Raw genomic sequence first — 19,606 nt, forward strand, 5'->3', positions numbered from 1 at the left:
CAAATGGCAAGATTTTCTTCTTTTTTATGGTTGAGTAGTATTCCATTATTTAGATATAGATAGATATAAATATGTCACATTTTCTCCCTTATCCATTCGTCCATTGATGGGCTTTTAGGTTGTTTCCATGTCTTGTGGGTTGTGAGTAATGCTGAAGAAAATTTTATCTTAAAATTGCTTATTCCTTCTCCTAAAGGTTGACATAAAATGATGAGTATTGAAATGAAGTCCAACAAGACTTAAATCTCCCTATGACAATTTTATTGCACTAGAGAATTGCTCTTTTGGAAGATGGGTTAAGCTATATTTCAAGTTCATTCTAAGGGAAATATTCCTGAGGAGCCACTTTGAATAGACAACTTATTAAAGTTTCAAACACACCACTCAACATAGGAAGTAAAATATTATATCTTGGAAAAATTTTCACTTTAAGATAATTTATCAAGTGTTTGATAATAGATGGAGTGAAAAAAATCCCACTTGGGAAGAGTTCTAGAATCATTAATATGCAAAAAGATATATACAGGATTCCAATGAATAAAATGTCCCATCTAGTTGTCAGCAGAGATTTTTGTTTCCATCCTTCCACTCACAGAAGCTATTCCATATGTGACAGTGTCCCCAAATCTGCATTCATTATTAGCCTTGATAGCTACACCTGATACCTCCCATGGAGATATATCCAATATAAACGCTGAGAAATTGCTAGTCACTTAAAATAGGACCTGAAATTAATTAACTTGCCTGTGACTTTCTTAACTAAGAAGTTATCTTGGTAACAGATAACTTGGTAACAGATTAAAAAAAAATTCAAAAGACTTCATATTAAGTGAAAATATAAGCTTCTAAATTGACTAGACCCGACCTGTACAACATTCAGGAACTTGTAGAAAGCAGAAGGAATCTATTTGTTTATTTGTTAATCAATTATTTATTTATTTATTTTGGCAGTGCTGGGTCTTAGTTGCAGCAGGCGGGATCCTCCATTTGCGGCATGTGAACTCTTAGTTGCGGCATGCATGCGGGATCTAGTTCCCTGACCAGGGATCGAACCCGGGCCCCCTGCATTGGGAGCGTGGAGTCTTACCCACTGGACCACCAGGGAAGTCCCAAGAATAGTTTTTTTAAATTAATTTTTATTGGAGTATAGTTGATTTACACTGTTGTGTTAGTTTCTGCTGTACAGCAAAGTGAATCACTTATACGTGTATCCACTCTTTTTAAGATTCTTTTCCCAAGTAGGTCATTACAGAGTATTAGTAGGGTTCCCTGTGCCATACAGTAGGTTCTTATTAGTTATCTATTTTCTATATAGTAGTGGGTGTATGTCAGTCTCAATCTCCCATTTATCCCTTCCCCCAGGAATCTTCCAAAAAGTGGTTGGAAAGAGATTTATGAATTTATTAAAGTTAAATTTTATGAACTTAAAATTAGTTATGGAAATGCACCTCATTACTACAGCAGCCCTACTTGCCTTGCAGACAGCAATATTGAATGAAGGTCGGAAAAGAATACAATTTAGGGAGAAATGATTGCATATCTATATATGATGATAACATGGTGATTAACAATATGGGCTTTGGAGTCAGATAGGCTTTGGTTTGAATTCTGGTTGTGCCATTTCACTCACTCTTTCATTCACTCTGTGACCTTTACTGATACTCAGTCACTGGGGACACGGTGCTGAACAGAACAGGCATTTTCCTGCCTCTGTGGACCTCATAGTCTAGTGGGGGACATAGATATTAAGTAAATAATCATACAAATAAATAATAGTTAATTTGGTGATAACACGAAGGATAAGTATTAGGCGACATGAGAGTGAATAACACAGGAAACTAATTTAGATTGAGGCTCAGGGAACATTGATTTAAAGACTGAAAACAGGTCACAGTGGCTAGGTAGAGTGAGCCAGAGTAAGAGGTTAGAGTTGAGGGTAGAAAGGAGAGGAGAGGGAAGGAGGCGGGGGACGGAGGAAAGGGGAGGGGAGAGCAGGGGAGGGGAAGAGAGGAGCCAGAAAACACAGCTGTGGGGTTCAGATCAAATGCCTTATCATCGTTGAACCTAAATTTCTTTTTTATGCAATGTGGATAGTTGTAACAGCTTCACATGGTTGCACTTGGGATTAAATGGCATTGTATTTGAATCATGCTTAATACAGAGCTAGCATGATTAGTATTTACTACCTGGTGTCTATAAATAATAACGCCCTCATGGAGTTTACATTCTGGTGAGGTAATCGTATCCACCTCAAGAATGGAAATAAGCAAAGAGAGGCTAATAGCTGTTTGAAGAGCTTCCACATTTATGCTCATTTTTGAAATGATTTTTAAAATTACAGTCACAACTGAAGAAAAAGGCAAGACAAAACATCTTAATGTTTTCTGATTAACAAGTGAATGTAAGTGACGTATCAGCAAGGTTACAAACTAAAGATACTGAGAGTGTGGATTAATGTAATTTCCCCTCATGTCCATGTAGCATGTAAAACCTTGAGATTAAGAATAGCTGTTACACAGGGAGTGACAGTAAGCTTCTAAAGACAGGATGAGTTAAAGAAACAACTGCAATTTTATTAGCCAAGATATTTTCATAACAAGATACAGAAAAATTACAAATTAGATAGGATGAGACCTTCACCCTAACAAGGATTGAGTTATAATTTTGGTTCCTTCAAGGTAAGTATTTTTTCAGTCTTTTAAACTTTTATTCTTATCTAGCAAGATGTGGATGAATAAATAATTCATGGCCTTTCCTCCCCAGTGCATCTTGGTCAACTATCTCCTCTCCCTCCCATCTTCTTCTGAAGCTCATATCTCTGTTCTAGGTTGATCTCTCGCCAGGGCTAATTTTAAAAATATGAGGCTTGTTACTTTCTACATGAGTAGACATGAGTGAAACTCCATCTATACTTGTTCCAACAGGACCACTGTTTAGCAGTAGTAAAGTGTTATTGAAATTAAATAAATAAGTTCAGCCAGGTATTTTTATCTTTGATATGCTAATCCTAGAGATGTGAACAGAGGGGAAGAAGCCTTTCTATTCTGTTTGTCCATCTGTCCATCCATCCATCCATCATCCATCCATTCACTCATTTACTCATCAAACAGCAAATGTATATCCACTCAGCAGACATTTATAGAGGTGTCCATCATGTGCTAGGAAATGTGCTTGGTGCTAGGGATACAAGTATAACTGATTTCTAGATTCTTCCCTCAAACCCACAACCCTGCAGCTGAATCATTTATTCATTTATTAATATTCAACATGTCTTTCATTAGTGTACCAGGCAGTGTAGACACTGGAGATACAGTGCTAAAAAACAGACCAGGGCCTGCCCTCATGGAGCTTATGTCCTAGTGGTAGACATAAAAACTAGTGTAGACGATAAGGGCTGTGCTCCTCAAAAGTGGGCTTGTGTCTACAGGAGGTGTGCAAAATGATTTATGAGAGGTTCCGGAAGAAAATATTTGCATTATTATTTTAATCTCATCTTAATTTGTATTTTGTGTATATTTGGTAATATGCCTAATATGACAGTAGTGCATGTTTACATAAATAAATATTCAAATTTATTCTACAAATTGATACTGATAGGTTGCATAAGCAAAAACATTTGTAGACCCGCTGGTCAAAGCATGGATTTAGGTCAGGTAGGCTGTGGGTTTGTTGTCAGGTTCTGTCACTCACTATCTGTTGGGCAAGCCTGGGAGAGGAGGAGAATTCTCTTCTGTAAGAATTGTAAGGATTGAATGCAATCGTGTTAATACAGTGCTTATGTTGTGCTTATGTAGCTCAAATCCTCAAAAGTAACTCATCTTACTGTGTTATTCATTTGATAAATATTAAAATGCAGACATCTTTAAAGTGATAGAGAAATATTGGGAAGGGACTGAGTAAGCAGTGACCCTTAGTGTCATGAAACTGTTATAAATTATCGGTAGGAATGTAAATTGGTGAAATTAGTGCTACTTATGTGTTGATATATGTACGAAGATCCTTAATTTTTTTTTTTTTTTTTTGCGGTACGCGGGCCTCTCACTGTTGTGGCCTTTCCCATTGCGGAGCACAGGCTCTGGATGCGCAGGCTCAGCGGCCATGGCTCACGGGCCCAGCTGCTCCGTGGCATGTGGGATCTTCCCAGACTGGGGCACGAACCCGTGTCCCCTGCATTGGCAGGCGGACTCTCCACCACTGTGCCACCAGGGAAGCCCAATCCTTAAAATTTTTATTCACTTTGACCCAGTTGTTTCCCTTCCAGGAATTTGTCTTAAGGAAACAATCAGAAATTCTAACAGATGTGTAATAGTGACAGATAGGAAAAAGAACTAAATGTCTATCAATAGAATAGTGAAATTAAACTACAGCTTTATGATGGAATGTTGTGCATCTCTTAACATTTTAAAAGAATACTTGGGAAAATATTAATATTTAGCAAAGAAGATAGGATACCAAATTATTGTTATAGTGTAACCCCAATTATGTTTTTTAAAAAGCACACAGTATATATGTATATGAAAAGTACTCTAAAGAAATGCATGAAAATATATCAGTATTGTCTCTGGTAAGAATGTGGGTGACATTTATCTTTTTTCATTGATTAGACAATCAGAGAATTATTAACCAAAATAAATAAAACAAGCTGAGGATGAGTGGTAAATTGGGTAAAGAATCTAAAAAAACGGTACAAATGAACCTGTCTACAAAACAAATAGAGTCACAGAAGTAGAAAACAAACTTACAGTTACTAAGCGGGTAAGGGTTGGGAAGGGATAAATTGGGAGACCGGGACTGACACATACAAACTAATATATATAAAATATTGATAGATAACTAATAAGAACCTACTGTGTAGCACAGGAAACTCTATTCAATATTCTGTAATGACCTATATGGGAAGAGAATCTAAAAAAGAGTGGATATATGTATATGTATAACTGATTCACTTTGCTGTGCAACAGAAACTAACACAACATTGTAAATCAACTGTACTCCAATAAAAATTAAAAAAAAAAAAGAATTCTGCCTGGGTATGCTAGGAAAGTTTCACAGAGAAGCCAATTCTAACTCTAGAATTGAGTCCAGGCGTTACTCAAGTGGAGGAAGAGACTGGGAAGGAGGTAGAAGAACCTCAAGCATGGAACAGTTATGAAAGATACATGGCATGTTTAGACAGATCTCATTTGTGACTGAAGGTCAGGCTAGATATTGACATTGGGGCAGAAACACTGATAACAGGCCTTTGGTGACTGAGAGGAGATTTGTACAGCTTAAGGAGATTATCCCTTACCTTGTCTAAGATGGGCAGCTTTGGTAGGTAGGGAGGGACCTGATCAGGTGTGCATTTCATCCCGTCTACTCTGCAGCAGTGGGAAGGTTAGATCAAAAGGAGATGCGAGGAAGGGAGGAGAGTGAGGCAGCTGTGGCATCCGTCTACATTTACTTTTGGATGCAGTTTTGGCAGAGCCATTTTCAATTCTAATGTTGAGATGCCTTAAAATTATTACATCAGCTTAGCACATAGGACATTGGAGAGCTTGGTAAGTTGGAGTCAGATATATGAAGCCTCTATTCTCACCTAGCAGGACATATTTTACTGGTCTCAGCAGGAGGCTGGATCCAGATGATGAGTCTTAATACAAGAGGTCTCAGGAATGTGTTTCGGATATTAACTAAGCCGATGTTGTCCAATGACATTCAGAGGATTGACTGAAGAAGCTGCATTCATTCATTCTCTGCTCTACTTCAGAATTATCCCTGAAAAACCAAAACCCGAGAGAGATGCCTATTTGGACTCCACTGTTTTGACCCTGCTATAGAAGCGCTTTTACTGAACAAACGCTTGGCATTATGCCATTGGATTGTTCCACGGGTTTTGAGATTTGTTGTGATTTCCTGTAGTGAACAGGTGTCCTGTTACCGAGCAACTTGTTTGCTTTACCTCATGGTTCTGGTAGATTGTGTGACTCACGTTGATCTGCTTGGAAGAGCCAAGTCACACTGGTCCACCCCTAACAAGTGCATGGCACCAGCAGCACACACAGGACACTCGCTTCCTCTTATTCGTTCCCTCGTTCAATCTTTCTTTCCTGCCATTTGCTTAATTCCTTTTTTGTTTTTCTTTGTTTTTTTTCTTTGTTTTTTTTTGGCGGTACGCTGGCCTCTCACTGTTGTAGCCTCTCCCGTCGCGGTGCACAGGCTCCAGACGCGCAGGCTCAGCGGCCGAGGCTCACGGGCCCAGCCGCTCTGCGGCATGTGGGATCCTCCCAGACCGGGGCATGAACCCGTGTCCCCTGCATCGGCAGGTGGACTCTCAACCACTGCGCCACCAGGGAAGCCCTGTTTTTCTTGTTTTGACATTGGATAAGAAATAACCTTGAAACTTTGCATGGAAGTTAAAGTCATTCTCTAAGATCTTGACCTTTGGTAAACTGTGAAGACTATAGGAATTACAGGAAACACTAGTGGGGTGGGGATTAGCCTTTAGTTTATGATCCTGCCATGATATAGAAGAAGCTATTCAGTGACTGGGAGGTATGTTCCAGAACACCCACAGAGTCAAAGGCAAGACAGTTTTTCTCTTGTCAGGGCCTATGGTTATGTGATACATCCATGGTGTCTGGATACTAATGCTACTGGAGACGGACAGGCTGCGATGGGTCATAGTGGGAGAATCTGTGTGTTTCCTAAACTAGCCCATCATTGCTGGGGCTCGGTGTGCAGTAGAAACCAGCCAGCTCCAGAGACTGATGGAACTTGGTAAAGCAGATGAGAACAGGATGAGATTGTGGAGTGAATCAAATGGGAGGACTAGGATATTAATAAAAAGAGCATCTATCCATCCATCCATCCATCCATCCATTCACTTATTCTACGAATAGTTATTGAACATTTACATCGTGAGGTACTGTTTATGTGCTAGGTATGACTTCGTGAACATCACAGTCTTTTGAGGGAGGGAGACATTAAATACTTAATTACACATATAATGTATTCCTTGCCATTGTGTAAGTGCTGTGAAGGAGAAGCATAGGCGGTATGAGAGAATAACTGAAAGATAGTGGTGTGGTCAGGTGGGAATTTTGATTGGTCAAGTCTTTCAGAAAATTAAGCACAGGGAAAAATGGAGTGCAAAGACTTTGAAACTGCAAATATGAGAAGAGTGAGAGGATTACTTCTTTTTTTTTTTTGGCTGCATCGGGTCTTAGTTGCGGCATGCGGGATCTTTCATTGTGGCGCACAGGCTTCTCTCTAGTTGTGATGCATGGGCTGCAGAGTGCACAGGCTCAGTAGCTGTGGCACACGGGCTTAGTTGCCCCGTGGCATGTGGGATCTTAGTTCCCTGACCAGGGATAGAACCTGCGTCCCCTGCATTGGAAGGCAAATTCTTAACCACTGGACCACCAGGGAAGTCCCGAGAGGTTTACTATTCAGGTGAATACACTGTCCATTAGTTGATTTTCTTGTGGCCCCTGACCCCTCCTTTGATCTTCGCCAGCTACCTCCTGCTGAGCTCTTTATTAGGGATGATGTGATGCAGGTCCTGGGGAGGGGAGAGGGTGAGATTAGGGGTTCTGTCTTTAGAAAGGAAGGGCTTCCTAAACAGGAGTCTGCCCACTCCAGTCTGTCCTCTAGAGTGTGCTGAGGACATCCTTGTCCTCTTCATGATTAGTAATGAGAGTTGCTAAGCACTGCGGTTTGGGATTTGAAGTCTGCCTTTAACCCGTTTTATTCTGGACGCAAAAGAGAAAAATGAATTCTGAAAACTTATTTGTGGATCTTGCCTTGTCATCTTGCTTCGTCACCTTGCAACGGTTCTTATGAGGAGGTTAAAAATTATTTGGTTTGTTTCTAATGTGAAACCTGGAGAGATTACATATGCTAACGTTCCACAGTCTTCTCATTGTTTACAAAATTCGTCTCTCAGGAGACTGTCACTGGCAGGAGTGTGTATGCTGGAAGTCATGGCCTCCTTTTAACAGAAGAAATATTATCAGAATGATGAAGCAGCATCATTTTTGTTGCGTTTTCTTTGGGCAGAGCTAAGAGCTACGTTGGAAGAGAAAGCAGGGATTTAGTGCAACACATGTTATTTAGGTTGTTTTCTCTCTCTGGCTTGTCCTTTGTTAATTGGAGATCTTTTTAGAGTTGTTAAAAACATTAAGAATCATTGAATTCTTGTTTTAATCCTTGAAGATACAGTTTTGGCTATAATATTGTATTATTCCATTCATTTTTGTGGTGAACTTCCTGTCCGAAATGTAGTCAAAACCTTCTTGCTGCCCAAAAAATACATTCCAAGTATTGCTGGAAATTCAATGATTCTTCTTTTTACCTCTACCGCCTTGTGCACGCTGAGGTTCAAGTTCAGGGTTTCCTGCTGCCTCTGCAGCCAGTAAAGAATTCACATGGTATTCAGTTTCTTAAGTCTGAAGATTAGGATGTGAAAGCTGAGAACATAGTAAATTGGCCTCTTTAAACATGCTTTCAGTTGTCTTTTACTTAATTAAGAACTTGATTTTAATATTACAATTATATCCACTTTTCCTTTAAAAATGAGAACATTACATATAAACTATAGTTCCTTTTGTCAATCATCTCTAATCCTGACACCCTTCCCCTGTTCACCAGAGGTAATTATTAAATACGTTTGGTGAGTATCCTCCAGACCATTAAAAAAATACTTTTTGCATTCATACTTAAACCTAGAAAATATGTTATTTTGTTTAACATGTATTTTAAAAACATAAACGGTATCATACTGTCAGTTTTGTTCTCTGATTTACTTTATTTGAAAAACAGTATGTTTTTGAGATCTATCTGTGCTGCTCTAAATAGGTTTAGTTCTGTTCTTTTAACTGCTTTCTAGTTTCCCATCTTATGGATGTACTATTGTTGACCAATTCCTGTATTGATGGACACTGCGAACCACGAACATTCATGTAGAATTACAAGTAGAATTGTGGGTCACGGGGTATATGCCGAAGTGTCTCCTGCAGTGGCAGGGACATTTTATATGCCCATTCATTAATCCTACTTTAAACTTAATTTTAAAATTATATAGCACAGAAAAGCAATCACTGCTCCCAGATCTACTACCAGTTGTTTGCTATTTGGCAAAAGAATTTCCTTTTTAGTCCTTAATAGCTTCATTTTTGGATGAGAGGATAAGAACAGTCCCTGGGGGTTAAGAATAGTCATAGGGGACTTCCCTGGTGGCTCAGTGGTTAAGAATCCACCTGCTAATGCAGGGGACACGGGTTCGAGCCCTGGTCTGGGAAGATCCCACATGCCGCGGAGCAACTAAGCCCATGCACCACAGCTACTGAGTCTGCACTCTAAAGCCTGTGAGCCACAGCTACTGAAGCCCTCCCGTCACAACTACTGAGCCCACGTGCCACAACTGCTGAAGCCCACGTGCTGCAACTACTGAAGCCTGCGCGCCTAGAGCCTGTGTTCTGCAACAAGAGAAGCCACCGCAATAAGAAGCCCGTGCACCACAACGAAGAGTAGCCCCTGCTCAAAGCAACTAGAAGAAGCCCGCACGCAGCAACGAAGACCCAATGCAGCCATAAATAAATAAATACATAAATAAATAAATTAAAAAAAAAGAATAGTCATAGGGCTGTTGTGAAGATTGAATGGAAATAGTTCCCCCCCGCCCCCACAAAAAAGAAATAGTTCCTGGTTCAGTGAATATTAGTTATGATCATATATATATGTATATATATGAGATACATATCTAATATATAAGTATATATAAGATACATATTTAATATATATTGTTATGTCAGGATTAGTACTTGAAGCAAACTCTCAAAAGGTTTGGCATCTAAGTTTTTCTAACTGCAACCCTTCCCCATCTGAAAGTATGGACTCAGTTTCTTTTAGCAGAGCCACAGTATTAAGAACATTTTGGAATACTGCATTCTCTGCAATAAAGATATAGAGTTAGAAGGGTTTTTAAGTGACACCAAGAAAAAAGGGATTAGAGAACAATGAAAAGTAATAGATCGGCTTCTTCACAAAACTTGATTTAATGCAGAAATGTCTTCCTCCAAAATTTGTCCCACAGCTGCTAAAATGTAGACACTCAGATTTATTTCCTGAATTCCAGACCCATCACACTGTCCCCTGTAGGCACTAGTAAACCCCGGAAACCAAATGCAGATATAAGAAGGAAAAGCAGGAGGGCCAGGAAAATCCTTCAAAGTCTGGAGAAGAACTAATGAGTAGTCAAAATTGGCATTGGTTGGAGAAATACAATTTGTAAGACTTAATTTATGCCCTGTAAATTAGGGGAGAAACTACTTGGGGGGAAGAAGTTGGAGAGTAGGGGAGAGAGTCTTAGAAGGGATTGCTCACTGGGGCAGCACTGGAGGCTTAAAGAGGGATGGGGAGAGAGAGGGAAGGAGATAGAGAGAGAGAGAGGCTGAAGGAAGCATTCCACAGTGGAAGTGCCTTGGTGACACAGTCATGCGCTGCGGTATGGAATAATGCTGGAACAAAGGGGAGGTTGGTTATGGGATAGAAAGATAGGAATGGATTTAGGTGCTTTTGTGTGTCAGAGGTAGGCAGTGATTTTCCTCTCATTTTCTTTTCTTTTCTTTTTATTTTTTGTCCATGGGAAAATAAGACAACTAAATACCATAGAAGCAAGACTGGCCCAAGACATTGTCCCCAGGTCAGATAATTGGACACATTGTGTACTAAATTATGAATAAGCTGATCTCTTCTTTCTGCCTTTGCGCTTTGAAACTATCCTTTATTCTGAAAAGCCTAGGAGCCACCCTGTGAGGCAATTTCAATCATTATCATAATATCAGTAGCTGAATCAAATCATAGGTAGTTGGCTTTCTAAAATTAATGTAAAATTGCTTCATGGGTTGGCTGAGAGAGACCTAATAACTTGGAGTGTCCTCATGTGAGGACAAATGGATGAGTTTTTAATCTTGCCATTTTGAATAGGGTAAAATTAGTTTCTTTAAGGTGAAGAGTGCTTAATGTTTATAGAAAAAGTGGAAGAATTTTCCACAAATCTTACTAACTTTAGGAGGCTTAATTAAAAGGGCAAACCCCTGAGATGTCTGCTCTCACATGCATTCAAATTCCTATGCTACTGGGATTGTTTCTTTGTCCTTGTGTTTTCCATAAAGGGACCACATGGCAGGTTTTGTGATTTTTGTCTATTCTTGTTCTTACTCCTTTTGTTTTTATTTAAGGGGGGATGTTTACTCTGATTATAAAATTAATGTACAGTCACTATAAAGGATTTGGAAAATATAAAAACATATAATAAAGAAGAAAATAAAAGGTAGTCCTATAACTAAAAGATAACCGCAGTAACATTTCTTCCCAGTATTTTTCTTTTCTTTAAATCATATTTAATTATACAAGTAATACATAAATATATCCTTCTTGAAAAAAACAAAGCCTTTCCCCTCCCAGCTCCAATACTATTGTCGGCTCCAGAGGTGAGGACTGTTATTAAGGTGATGTGTGTCCCTTCAGACCTTTTTCTCTTTTCCTTCTCTAAACATATTTAGAGAAAAGACATAGTGCTTTCCCTCCCTATGTGTTTTATGAAAAAAGGTATCAAACTCTGGATCTGTACTTTCTTACTTTTGTTCAGTGGTATATCTTGGAGATATTCTTATGCCCAAACATACAGCACGATCTCCTACTGCTTGTTGCCTAGTATTCATAGTTTGGGAGTGCCTTTTTTAGTAATTGTCTTGTTGATGGGAATTTATATTGTTTCACACACCCCCTCTTTTTTGCTGTTATATCGTTATGCACATATGTGACTATTTTTCAAGGGGAGATAATTGAGAGGTGGAGCTGCTGGGTCATAGTATTTACATTTAAATTTTTAATAGATGTAGTGTAATTGGAAGGGTATCCAAAGGGCTTAACCAACTTTGTTTACATATAAGACACCCAAGACAAAGTGATACCGAAAGGTTGACAATAAAAAGCTGGAACAAAAGTATATGTAGTCAGATGCAAACAAAAAGAAATCAGGAGTCATGATCTCAATACTGGAAAAAGTTGAATTATGAGCAAAAAGGGTCAGACAAATAATGGCACATTATCGTGCTACGTGGTACAATTCACAACGAATATATGAAATTTCTGAATCTTTGCACCAAGTCAAGCAGTACCAGTATTCATTCAGCAAGAATACAAGTGCTACAAGGTGATAGAGAATTATAGTAGTAATAGGAGGCTCTAACTCACCTCTCTCGAGCCATGATAGAGTAAAAGGATAGAAATTAGACAAGACTAGAAATGCCTAATTAAAATGATGAATAAAGTAGAACTAACTGATACATATTGAATTTCAAGCTCAGAAGATAGAGAATATACCTTCCTTTTAAATACCCATTGGATGTTCATAAAATTGAGTATTCACAAAAACCTTGATAAATTCCCTGAAGTAGAAATAATATAGAAAAGGATGATGGTGAAAATGTGTAATGGCTGGTATAAGAAGGACAACCTTCCAGTCTGAATGGACCCAGTTCTGAATGGACATTGGTCCACCCCACTGGTGTACACCCGTGAATGTCAGCCTGGAATACAGTTGGGTTGTCTGAGCACAATGCAATAAAACAGACATCGTAACAAATTCTGAGAACAGAGAGCCACAAAAACAACTAAGCCCTTAAAACAACTCAGGTCAAAGAAGAAATCCAAGCCAAATATGAAGAACACTACATAAGGATCTATGGGACAGCCAAGGAAAAGCATAGGCATAAATAAATAAATTCATGTATTCTTCTTTCAGTTTTCATATTGTTTTTCCTTATCCTTGTAATCCTCTCATGCTACTGCTGTGCATTTCTTCTCATTTCAAGCTACCTCAGAGTGTCTTGAAGGAATGGATTTCTGTGGTATACTCCATATGGCAACTCTTTTTAGTTTTTTTTTTTTTTTTTTGAAGGAACCTTGATACTACTGAGTATTTTCCATAGTAACTGTACCAATTTACATTCCCATCAACAGGTAGGAGGGTTCCCTTTTCTCCATACCCTCTCCAGCATTTGTTATTTGTACGCTTTTTGATGATGGCCATTCTGACCGATGTGAAGTGGTACCTCATTGTGGTTTTGATTTGCATTTCTCTAATAATTAGCAATGTGGAGCATCTTTCCCTGTGCCTACTGGCCATCTGTATGTCTTCTTTGGAGAAATGTCTGTTTAGGTCTTCTGCCCAGTTTTTGATTGGGTTGTTTATTTTTTTGTCATTGAGCTGTAGGAGCTGTTTGTATATTTTGGAAATTAAGCCCTTGTCGGTCACATTGCAAATATTTCCTCCCAGTCCATAGGTTGTCTTTCATTTTGTTTACGGTTTCCTTTGCTGTGTAAAAGCTTATAAGTTTAGGTCCCATTTGTTTATTTTTGCTTAAGAAAACATTGGTATAGCAACAGAAAAAAAAAAAAAAGAAAACATTGGTTTGATTTATGTCAGTGTGGTATACTCCAGAGCCCAGCTCAAGACAGAGGTGTCTCTGGGGCTCAGTCAGGGTTCTTTGGAGAAGCAGAACCAGTAGGATGTATATGTATGTATATGTGTGTGTGTGTGTGTGTGTGTGTGTGTGTGTGTGTATATATATATATATATATATATATATATATATATATGACAAGGAATTGGCTTGAGTAATAATGGAGGCTGAGAATTCCCAAGATCTGCAGTAGGCCAGCTGGAGGCCCAGGAGAGCTGAAGGTGTAAATTCCAGGCTGAGTCTGAATCCAAAGGCAGGGGAAGATTGATGTCCCAGCTCAAAAACATGCAGAAAGAACAGATTCTCCCTTACTCAGGCTTTTTGTTCTATACAGGCCTTCAGTGGATTGGATGAGGTGCACCCACATTGGGGAGGGCAATCTGCTTTATTCAGTCTAGTGATTCAAGTGTTAATCTCATCCAGAAAATCCTCACAGACACAACCAGAATAATGTTTAAACCAAATATCTGGCCCAGTCAAGTTGTCACATAAAATTAACCATCACAGCTACATATGTGACATATGAGAATTCCTGAACAAATGGAAAAAAGAGGATTTTATTTGGAAAACTCAACATTTAAGAGATGTTACTTCTCTTTAAGTTTATTTATAAAGTTAACATGCTCCCAATAAAAATGCCAACAGGAGTTTTTGGAATTTGATGAGCTGATTCTAAGTTTCATATGGTAAAATGAACATGTAAGAATAGCCAAGGAGGAATATTTTTAAAAAGAAGCCCTATCAGGTACTAAAATAAATCAATGGGCTTAGGGCTGTCTTTCGAGCCCTGCTGCCAGTGTTCTTCACCTGCTCTGACCCCTCAGAAGGCCTCACTGCCTTCTCTCTGATCCTTGATCACACAGGGCATACTCCTGCCACAGGACCTTTGCTCGGACTTTTGGCTATTTGAAAGATGTGGGTTGCTCCTGTTTCAGTACCTCTTGCCTATTTAATTTCTATTTAATCATCACTTCTTTAGGGACATCTTTCCTTCCACCTCCCTAATTTTAAGTCACTTTCCTTTGTTGTCTGTTTGTTTCTTTCCTTGAATTTATTTCAGTTTGTAATTACACAATCACCAGTGTGGTTGTTTGATAAATGCTCTTTTTCTTATCAGACTGTAAGCTCAGTGCCTGACCCAGAATAGGCTTTTTGTAAACATTTGCTGATGAATAATCTCGAGTCTGCTGGACTTTGAAAGGTGATTTAGACCCTAGCAACTGTCTTCTAAACTCAGTAATCAAGTGTCAAAGGTAATAATATCTTAATATGTGGTTTCTTTTGCCCCTGAGCATGTGAAGATGCTAATGCTTTTGGTGGTGTCCTGCATTACACTGTAACCTCCTCAAATAAAGGCCCACTTCTGAACTGTCTCAGGGGCTCTTAATATTATATCCAACGGACACAATATTTTTTCATAAGAAAGAGATATAAAATTAGAGTATGACTATGTCATGTCCTAAAAAATCATGTTAGTCAAGGAAAGAAATAATCATAGCCATTAAGAAACTTATTTCCCTAAGGAATTTTAGAAAATGGTCCATACATGCTGTAGCTCAGACCTCTTGTAGGTGACTTAGGTCCTCACATGGCTTATTTTAGAAAATATTGCTGGAATGTTTAGGGTGGAAAAGTTCCTTCTGAATGCTGGGTGAGGCTGAACAGGATGTGGTTCTCTTAACAAATGCAGTTAATTGTTTTATGCTTTGTCCCCAGGAGTACATGCCTACCATCTTCTTGCATATGTTGTAATTGACAAACACTGGCTGTTACTAAGTGCGCTGAAGGTTTTGTTTAGCATTTTGTGGATTGAAACACACTCGTCATGACAATGCTTGTTGTGAAGTTCGAGCTTTAAGATGACTTTTGCATTCATGAGTATTTCCAAACAGTAGTCTTTGGCAGTTCAGTAGCCGGGCAGAATCATAAACAGGTTTTACTGGTGTGTCCCCCGAGGACACTAGATATTCCAGGGATACCCTCCCTTATGTGACCTCTTTCATATTCCTTCAAAAATGAATGGCATTCTTGTATGTCTTTCACAAAGACCTCAGGCCCTGGAAACTTCATAGAGGTGGGTATCTGTCCAAACTCTGGAATAATTCTTTCAGAAAGCAGGTGTTATGGCATGAATAGGACAGAAACAGAACCAGAGGTTACATCCGGACCCACAGCCCAAACCCATCAAATCTGCTCTGCAGATGTGTTTATTGGGATCATATGGTTTTTTTTTTTAATTTAAATTAGTTACCCAGAGGTAAAAACTGGGAATTTTTACTTCAAAAAGCCCAAATATAGGACTTGTCTTGAAAAATTAGAGTAATGAGGCCATGCTGGGATCCATATTTCTGCATTTGCAGCCATCAGTGGAGCTGAGAGCTGTTCCCTTCTGGATGGAGAAGGACTCCAGGCATGACCACTATCTCTGGCCTCAGGCATTCATCCGAGTAACCTTCAAAACCCCAAGATAGGGCCTTCCTGGTGGCGCAGTGGTTAAGAGCCTGCCTGCCAATGCAGGGGACATGGGTTCGAGCCCTGGTCCGGGAACATCCCACATGCCGTGGAGCAACTAAGCCCGTGTGCCACAACTACTGAGCCTGTGCTCTAGAGCCCTTGAGCCACAACTACTGAAGCCTGTGCTCTGCAATAAGAGAAACCACCACAATTAGAAGCCCACTCACCGCAACCAAGAGTAGCCCCCGCTCACCGCAACTAGAGAAAGCCGGCGTGCAGCAACGAAGACCCAACGCAGCCAAAAATAAATAAATAAAAAAACCAAAACCAAAACCCAAGATAGACTATGAGATTGAGAATAAATGGCATAGTGGATAGTTATGAAGGAGACAGACTTCTCTACTTAAATCACAGGGTCTCTTTGATAAACACATGAAACACTTATTCAACAGACCAGAGATGAGTTGATAATCTTTGTAGTCTGGAAACAGAAGAACAATAAAAACTGCCTCCTGTTAACCATCTCTTCTGGTGGTTCTTTGTTGATGCTGTCTGTTCTGGTCAGAGGTCAAATAACATTGGAGTTGGGCGGAAGGAAACTCTGTAAAGTGTCAAAGGCCAAATCTTTTTTTTTTTTTTAATATTTTATTTTATTTATTTATTTATTTTGGGCTGTGCCCGGGTCTTTGTTGTGGCATGCGAGATCTTTGTTGCAGCATGCAGGATCTAGTTCCCTGACCAGGGATTGAACCCCCGCCCCCTACATTGGGAGCGTGGAGTCTTACCCACTGGACCACCAGGGAAGTCCCCCAAGGGGACATACCAGCTCCTAAATGTCAAACTCCACTACCGTCCTGGGGGAGCCTATCATTCGTTCCCGGGCTGCCTCCTGCTTCCCTTAGAATTTTGAGAAGGAGAATGAAATAATCTGAACCAAGCACATCTCTGGGCAGCCTTTCCAACCTATTTGGACTACAAAGAATGCTTCTGTACTTAATCTTGCTTTGCACAGCTGCATGGAAAAGATTGTTTAACTCTCCTTTGTATATTTTGTCTTCTGGGGAACCCTCTCAGGAAACTTACGATCATCTCTTGGAAGTCGCAGTTACTCGGGAGCAGTTAAACCACTAGCGGAATGTGGCCGAGGCTGCTCGGAGTGAACTTGCAGCAACTCTGGTCAGATTTGAATCTGCTCAATCTGAGGTGAGAGTCTGCGTGTTCATAACTCACAGATGGCCTTGTTAGCTTCTTATGGAGCGAAGCAGAGTATAGAGGTGATTAGAAATAGGACAAAGGGAAACAGTTTTAAACTTTTTGGCAAAGTTTATGCTTATTCTCTTATTGTGCCCCTACCCTCTAGCTGTGGAGAACTCCTGAAAGGCGGTGCATTTGCCGTGCTGGATTCTGGATCTCGGGAGCTCTACATCCTTGAGAGCACCTGGGGGCACCTGGGGACTTGGGGTTTGGGCTGTGTGGGCTTTGGATGGCTGTAAGCATCCCTGGGAGTAGCTGCCTTTAATGTGGATTGCTTGCAATATGAAGCTCTGGGGTTGGAAATCTGAATCCCTTTCTTGTGGTTCTGATTGTCTGGGGGAAATTCTAGGAAGATGATTGGGATCCATTTACCCTCTGGGCTGGATCAGGTCTATTGTGGAGTTTCTGGGAGATTCTCTGTAGACTCAATGTGCTTATAGCCTGATGGCCCCAAGGAATCCTAGGCTTGCCTGTGAGGTAACAGGCAGTCTCACTAGGCTGCCAGGATCCCACTGAAAGATGAGTTGATTGTGTGTGTGTGTGTGTGTGCGCGTGTGTATGCATGCATACTTAACAGTTCCAAAAAAATAGATGCAGTCATAAAGTTTTCTAATGGGGGTGGATCTGGTAGCTTAATAAGGCACCTACTGTGTTCAGCATTTTGATGCCACAGAATTCATAAAAGTTAAAACGTTTCCTTTGTATAAATCCTATAATGATTTTCCTTTTCTCCTATATTTTTTCCAGAAATCCGAGTATTATTTTTCTTTATCACCCACAGTAAGGGTCCAGAAGGCCAGGGGGAGAAATGCTGTGATACATCGCATAGTCTTTATTGACTTGGGAAACCGCTATGGCCATGAAATTACAAATAGCCTACCTTGCAGCTTCCTTGTTTCATCGTGAGCAGCAATAACAGTAATACAGATTTAGAAAATGAATTCTCATTGCAAAATATTTTATTGCTTTTTGCAAAATACACCACACATCTCTTGAGTGAGACTCAGTTACCACAAGACATTGCTCAATTGGTTTTTGAAAAAGACAGACTATGAAGTCCACTACTTAGGCATAATTTCCCAGCTGGTAAGATGGAAACAAATATGAAGAAAAAAAAGTAAAGTCGGATGAAGTCATGAATAAAAGATCGAAATTTTAAATTATGATTTTGGGATTTTTTCAAGGTACTTCCAACTTATACCACTGACATCTTTTCCCTCTTTTTACTTCTTTTCCACGTTAGCTTCGAGAACTGCAATCCAAGATGCTTTCCAAAGAAGTTTCCTGTCAAGAGTTGAAAGCTGAAATGGAGAACTACAGAGAAAACAATGCCAGAAAATCGTCTCTCCTCACCTCTTTGAGACACAGAGTTCAGGAGCTAGAAGAAGAATCAGCGGCCCTCTCCACTTCTAAACTTAGAACTAAAATCACAGCTCAGTCTGCAATCAAGGAGAGCCAGGAGTTAAAGAAGAAAGTTGTAGAACTGGACGAGAAATTGCAGTGAGGATATTTCAATATACTTCTCAGTGGGGCTAGTGTTAAAATACTAACTTCTTTTTTTAAAAACTTTAAAAAATAAATTTGTTAATTTATTTTTGGCTGTGTTGGGTCTCCGCTGCTGCGTGCAGGCTTTCTCTAGTTGCGGTGAGCAGGGGCTCCTCTTTGTTGCGGTGCACGGGCTTCTCATTGTGGTGGCTTCTCTTGTTGCGGAGCACGGGCTCTAGGCGCATGGGCTTCAGTAGTTGTGGCACGCAGCCTCAGTAGTTGTGGCTCGCGGGCTCTAGAGTTCAGGCTCAGTAGTTGTGGTGCATGGGCTCAGTTGCTTTGTGACATGTGGAGTCTTCCTGGACTAGGGTTCGAACCTGTGTCCCCTGCATTTTTGAAAAAAAAAAATCATTGACCTCACATATCTTTGGAGTCTTGAAAATTTTTTCCAAGCTCATTTCTAAATGTCACCAAGAATCTTAACAAACATGGCATTGTCCTAAGCATATTTATGCCCTATTGATTAGGGGTGCAAATTCTTAGATATATACAATTTGGAAGATTTCCTCTAAGTAGAGGTTTAAGTGGAGGTGCTGGAATAGTGCACAGGGGGAAGGGTTTATTCAGAAGCTAGTTATAAAAATACCCCGGAAACCCAGAACACCCCAGAACACCCTGAACACTCCTCATTAGGGTTTATTGCCAGTTTATGCAGAGAACTCAGGAAATCTAGGTTTTCTACCCTTAGTTCTGATTATTGAGATAAAATTAGGAGCTACCTGTTCTTAAGATACACTTTAAAAATTCTGTGTATAATAACTTAAATCACTTTACTAATAAAATACTTGATACTTGTTTTACTTATTTCATCTTATAAAGATAAAAACAGGGCTTCCCTGGTG

General features: G+C 39.7%; 1 protein-coding gene across 1 annotated transcript in view; it reads left to right on the top strand.

Moving 5' to 3' along the window:
• Nucleotides 1-19,606, top strand: part of CCDC170 (coiled-coil domain containing 170) — a gene marked incomplete at both ends in the record, with an annotated part of 85,621 nt that overhangs the window by 14,564 nt on the left and 51,451 nt on the right. The window contains 3 exon segments of the mRNA XM_079716744.1: nt 17,040-17,093; nt 17,097-17,168; nt 18,463-18,719. Coding sequence (XP_079572870.1) covers nt 17,040-17,093; nt 17,097-17,168; nt 18,463-18,719 — 383 coding nt within the window.

This window comes from Hyperoodon ampullatus (assembly GCF_949752795.1).
Source record: "Hyperoodon ampullatus genome assembly, chromosome: 12".
Classification (NCBI taxonomy): Eukaryota; Metazoa; Chordata; class Mammalia; order Artiodactyla; family Ziphiidae; genus Hyperoodon; species Hyperoodon ampullatus.